The sequence below is a fragment of the Oncorhynchus gorbuscha genome, linkage group LG11, assembly GCF_021184085.1.
Source record: "Oncorhynchus gorbuscha isolate QuinsamMale2020 ecotype Even-year linkage group LG11, OgorEven_v1.0, whole genome shotgun sequence".
In the NCBI taxonomy this organism is placed as follows: domain Eukaryota; kingdom Metazoa; phylum Chordata; class Actinopteri; order Salmoniformes; family Salmonidae; genus Oncorhynchus; species Oncorhynchus gorbuscha.
This window is the reverse complement of record NC_060183.1, coordinates 59402474-59408957: the sequence shown is the minus strand read 5'-3', so window position 1 is coordinate 59408957 and position 6484 is coordinate 59402474. Positions and strand designations below refer to the sequence as shown.

General features: G+C 43.4%; 1 protein-coding gene across 1 annotated transcript in view; it reads left to right on the top strand.

Annotated features, from left to right (window-relative positions):
• Positions 1-495: 495 nt before the first annotated feature.
• LOC124047690 (NMDA receptor synaptonuclear signaling and neuronal migration factor-like) overlaps positions 496-6484 on the top strand; it is a 67208-nt gene continuing 61219 nt past the window's right edge. Inside the window, exon 1 of the mRNA XM_046367997.1 lies at positions 496-795. Within this exon, the coding sequence (XP_046223953.1) occupies positions 725-795 (71 nt within the window). The 5' untranslated portion in view covers positions 496-724. The remainder of the gene's footprint in view (positions 796-6484) is intronic.

The window sequence follows — 6484 nt, the reverse complement described above, 5'->3', positions numbered from 1 at the left end:
AAAAACATATACTTACAGGATGTGTGCAGACCTTATATCTTGACTTTAGGCACCTTAGAATTTCACAAAAATGTACCAAGTAAAATGCAGTCCTCTAGGGACAATGCACCTGCACACACTGGTATGTGTGTACATACATGCTTATTCCTAAGGAATTCACTTTGTGTTGTGGGGGGATGACAACTCCTTATATGGCTCTGCTCAGTTTCCTGTCTAGTGCTACCACCCCTGCCCCTTCTTGGATACACACACACACACACACACACACACACACACACACACACACACACACACACACACACACACACACACACACACACACACACACACACACACACACACACACACACACACACACACACACACACACACACACACACACACACACACACACACACACACACACCTGATGATGACTAGCAGGAGTCCAACCCCCTCCCATCCAATTTTCTCCGTTTTGAGTAATGAAGAGAGAGAGAGAGAGGGTGAGGGAGAAAGAGAGAGCACTGTTGGTGCTTGTCTGTGTATTCTGGGTTACCTCACATCTATTGTTTTCTTTCTGAGAGAGCGCTCTGCAGACCTGAAAACACAAAGATTCCCGCCGTAGTGGAATGCCTGTCTTGCCTGGATTTCCTTTAACGTTATAGTGTTTTCTCACCGAATTTCTCCATCCTTGGTTTTTCTGGAATGAGCTGTTTCCTGCCTGCGTCGTTTCCATGCCAGCATGGGAACTGTCGTGTCTAAAAGGAAGAATTTAAGAAACGATGCGATATCTTCCGTGGCAGCAAAAGTTAGGTGAGTGTCCTGCCCTCTTTCCCGATCGACCACCCACCAACAGACTAGCCTATCAGTATTGCCGTCCTACTGTAGCATATATCTACTATGCTACCAAGTTACTGAACATAGTGTGACATAATAGTGCCATTTTGGATAACCAACGAATTTGTGTAATTGCGCGTTTATAAACGCCTCAATCTATTCATGGTGGGTCCTCCAGAATTCTTCCACGTAATATCGTCCGTGCAGGACAGGTAGGCTACAGCTTATAACCACCGTGGAGCAACATCAACCCGTCGCTGCGTCTGCAGCTTGCTCGACATGACTTGGTTGCACAAATAGCGTGGAAGAATCACACAATTTACCGCTTTTGATGCCCAAAGTTGTCTTTGTTCTTATCATTGACGCAAGCAAGTCTCCAAGTGTGCATCATGACGGCGAACATTTCACTGATCCTGGAGAGCTGTATGGTGCAGTACAATTTAAATGCTCTGTCTGGATCTTGTTTACAGACAAAAGTTACATTACCACTATAGCATAACCTCTTGAAGGCAGCCAAATTCAAACATGATATGCAAAAGATGGCAACATCGCCTAACCCATTTATGTTACTGTAGCCTATGTGTCCCACTGCACTGGTGACGTTTCTACAAATATAGGCTCCAACTGGATGGATTAGATATGAAGGACACTTACCATTTACCGATATCTTTATAGAGAAACAATATTTTAACATACTGCACAAATTGGATTTGTAACATATCACACAAATTGCAAAATGCTATGATACGAATTCATAACATATCTCACGAAATGGTTGACGTAGTACACAATTGGATGACGTAGAACAGAAAAAATGGGGACCTGTTTTGGCTCGTGAGCACCACTTTCAAAAGTACTGGCTGAAATTATAGAAAAGTTAGAGAGTGCTACCGTTCTTGGATGCATTGGTGTTGCATCCTGTGGGCAAATGATTGAGCTATCAATTTATCAATCAGCCGCAATTGACTCGGGCAACTTCGGTGATCAGCCATCACAGTTAGTTATTGCACTGGTCGGACCAGGGCAACAGAATTCCTATAGACACCACCGTTAAGTTATTCAGCAAAGGAAGCAAATTCCTCCATTTGGCAGGTCTCCAAGGCTATAAACCGTGTGGTCGTTAATCTGGGAGATTTCTGACACCCCCTCACCCAGGCTATAATGTCAAACAGCACCGCAATAACATTTGTTCTTAAATTGGCTATGCGCAGGTCTCCTGTGTTCAGTGTCTGGGTCTATCGAGCTGAAGAACCCACAGTTTTCTCAATGCATGTCGTCTGTTTATGGATTCCCAAGAGATGGATAGGTCTGGACTCGATTTGGCCAATAGTGTAATCCATGTGATGATTCCCTTGTACCGTCATGGCTGCTGCTGCGCCTTGGTGAGATTATATGAACCTTAGAGCAGGTGGACAATATTTAGGTGAGAAGTTCACAGAGATCAATATGCAATATCTGATTGGTCATACATGAGTTTTCACACAGTAGTCTTCTCTTAACGGAGGTCGCTGAATGACCTTGCAGATGCTGGGTTTACTCCACAGACAGATGTGGGATGGCATTGGCATGGTTACATAATTCTGTGTGTATGTGTGCGTCCGTACGTGTGTGTATGGATATGTGTGTTTGGTTGTGTGAGCCCTCTCTTTATTCAATGCCGCGTGTGTGTGCGCACAACTCTGTGCTGCAGTATTCTCGGTGCACACACACAAAGGGCTGTGACGAGAGAGAGGGGACCTAGAGCACGTAACAATATCACATGACACACACACACACACACACACCAATCTCCTGTCTGACACATTGACATGATCTCTCATGTCATACACTTGACTGGAGTATGAATGTTATGTTAGAATAAACAGTCATACACATCAGAGACAACTGATCCCTCTCCAGGCTGAGTACACTCATCAGTACAATCATCAGTACACTCATCAGTACACTCATCAGTACATTTATCAGTACACTCATCAGTACAATCATCAGTACACTCATCAGTACAATCATCAGTACAATCATCAGTACACTCATCAGTACAATCAGCAGTACAATCATCAGCACACTCATCGGTACTCTCATCAGTACAATCATCAGTGCACTCATCAGTACAATCATCAGTACACTCATCAGTACAATCATCAGTACACTCATCGGTACAATCATTGGTGCACTCATCAGTACACTCATCAATACAATCATCAGTACACTCATCAGTACACTCATCGGTACACTCATCAGTACACTCATCAGTGCAATCATCAGTACACTCACCAGTACACTCATCAGTACAATCATCAGTACACTCATCAGTAAGCTCCATCCTTCACCTTCATTAATGTGATCACACATCTAACACATAGAATATTCATCCCTCATTCACCTGCATACTGTATGAAGTCATCAATCCATGGTCACGCACATTACTAACCTAATCTCTCGCACATACACACATACAGTATCAGTCGAAAGTTTGGACTCACTTACTCATTCAAGGGTTTTTCTTTATTTTGACTGTTTTCTACATTGTAGAATAATACTGAAGATATTAAAACTATGAAATAACACATATGGAATCATGTACTAACCAAAAAAGTGTTAAACAAATCCAAATATATTTTATATTTGAGATCCTTCAAAGTAGCCACCCTTTGCCTTGATGACAGCTTTGAACAGTCTTGGCATTCTCAAATCAAATTCAATTGTATTGGTCACATACAAATGGTTAGCAGATGTTAATGCTAGTGTAACGAAATGCCTGTGTTTCTAGTTCCCGGCCATGCAGTAATATCTAACAAGTAATCTAACAATTTCACAACAACTACCTAATACACACAAGTGTAAAGGAATGAATAAGAATATGTTCATATAAATATATAGATGAGTGATGGCCGAACGGCATAGGTAAGATGCAGTAGATGGTATAGAGTACAGTATATACATATGAGATGAGTAATGTAGGTTATGTAAACATTATATAAAGTGGCATTGTTTAAAGTGACTAGTGATACATTTATTACATCCAATTTTTAATTATTAAGTGGCTAGAGTTTTGAGTCAGTATGTTGGCAGCAGCCACTCAATGTTAGTGATGGCTGTTTAACAGTCTGGTGGCCTTGAGATAGGCATTCTCTCAACCAGCTTCAAGAGGTAGTCATTTGGAATGCATTTCAATTAACAGATGTGCCTTGTTGAAAGTAAATTTGTGGAATTTCTTTCCTTCTTAATGCGTTTGAGCCAGTCAGATGTATTTGTATTTGTTATGAATCCCCCAGCAGTTTAAGGCAGTTTATACCATTTTAAAACATTACAATTTATTCACAGATTTCACAACACACTGTCTGCCCTCAGGCCCCTACTCCACGACTACCACATATCTACAGTGCTAACTCCATGTGTATTTATAGTGCGTATGTTATTGTGTGTGTGTGTGTGTGCCAATGTTTGTGTTGCTTGAGTCCCGGCTGTTCCACAAGGTGTTTTTTAAATCTGTTTTTAAATGTAATTGTACTGCTTGCGTCCGTTACTTGATGTGGAATAGAGTTCCATGTAGTCATGGCTCTATGTAGTACTGTGTGCCTCCCATAGTGTGTTCTGGACTTGGGGACTGTGAAGAGACAGTTGTGTTGTGACAAGGTAGGGGTGGTATACAGAAGTCAGCCCTATTTGGTAAAAGACCAAGTCCATATTATGGCAAGAACAGCTGAAATAAGCAAAAAGAAACGACAGTACATCATCACTGTAAGACATGAAGGTCAGTCAATCCAGAAATGTCTAGAACTTTTAAAGTTTCTTACAAGTGCCATCACAAAAATCATCAAGCGCTATGATGAAACTGGCTCTCATGAGGACCGCCACAGGAAAGGAAAACCCAGAGTCACCAGTATGTCTCTCTCATACACAAAACCATACATTCATGTCTGTGTTATACAGTAGGAGCTGGCCTATATTCTTGGTATTCACAGTCAGGCCTTTGCTGCGCGACATTGTGACTAGAGAAAGCTATTAAAAGGGTGCCAGGGTCTGTGGGCTCAACACACAGGAGCTCCAAAGGTGGTCTTGCTTTTTACACAAATGCATGCACGTACACACACACATACGCACACACACACACACACACACACATTCACGCACACAAACAGACATACGCGCATGCACGCACATGCATACACACACACAAAACAATCATTATTTCCTCCACACACACACACAGACCTGCTGGTACACAGAGTCCTACCCTCCTATTCGATGCACCCCGTCCTACTTTCCTCTTCACTGTCTGAAGGGCAGGCAGGACTCTGCAGCTCTGCAAGCTCCTCCTCATATCAAAGCTTTCTTTCTGCAGTGCCACTTCTCCTGCTCTATCCCACTGAGCTTTGCCCTTTGCCTTCTCTCTTCTCTCCCTCTGTGTTCCAGAAAGAACCCTCTGTCCCTGCCGGATCACAACACACACTGTACCATGTTCCCTCTTCATCTTAGCTACCTACTTCAATGCACTTCATTTGACCTTGACCCTTGCATCCCATCTATTGATTCAGTGCAATGCTTTGTCTTCCTTCCATCTTCCTTTAGCCCACTTCAACCACGCTCAACTCTGAGGCTGTGAGCCTGAAGCAGTGAAACAGACAGTCTCAGGTGAAAGTGTGTGTCCTGTGTTAGTGGGACATATGGCTGAGCTCCGTGGCTCCTCTGTGCTCCTGTAGGCTGGTGTCTGTGTGATGGATGCCAGCTGTGCTCATCCACAGTGGCGAGGCCTCTGTCCGACTCTTCCGTTCCCAGTGTTAGCATCAGGAAACACAGTGTCCCTCTGTGGAGGGAGGGGCTCACTGAATAGCTCCGCCAGGTGACATAGCAAATGACTGGAGGTCACACACACCTCAGCCGGCGGGTGTGCAGACAACCGATGTGGGTCCGGTCTCTGAGTCATCAGTCATTACTGTTTACCGGTACTTTTAAACACTCTTGTTAGAATATACCGTCTGGTGAAGAGTGATGCTTCACCTTTTTACAGCACACAGTGCTTATCGTATAGAGGTGGGTGGGGTCGGACAGTTAATCCCATCCCACAGCCACTCTAAATGTTGATTGGACAGTGCAGGCAGCGTGTTAGATTGACGCAGAGAAGATGCAGAAACACACATGCCTTTTGCCAAGGTGTGTATACCTGATAGCATTACACATGACACAAACTGCTGAAACGTTCAAACTGCTGAGGCTAGAGCAATAGCTAGCTCACCCTGGCCTGCAGCCTTTTGGATAATGTTTGAAAATCTGTCATCAGGGAACTCCCCAAATCCTTGATCTGTGTATCCTTAAGGAGCGTCATTCGACTGATCAGTTGAAGGGCATTGGACTACTAGAGCTCTGAAGGATGTGGGTCTCACACTTCTCACATTCAAACAAAATATTTAGGGTTTCTTTCAAAGAAATGGCAGGCAGGTTGAAAGGAGTGCCAGTAGAATGAGTCATTGTATTTCTATGGCCAGGGCATTGTCTGTGGTGATGCAGTGTAGCAGATAGACCACGGGCTCAAACTATGTGCTCCCCCAAAATAGTTTTCTCCCTCTCTTATTTATTCCTTTTCAACCCTTTAATCTGTTGCTTTTTCTGAGCTGAACTATCCTAAACTAAGTATACTCAAGTGTAAAATGAGCCAGCGAGCATT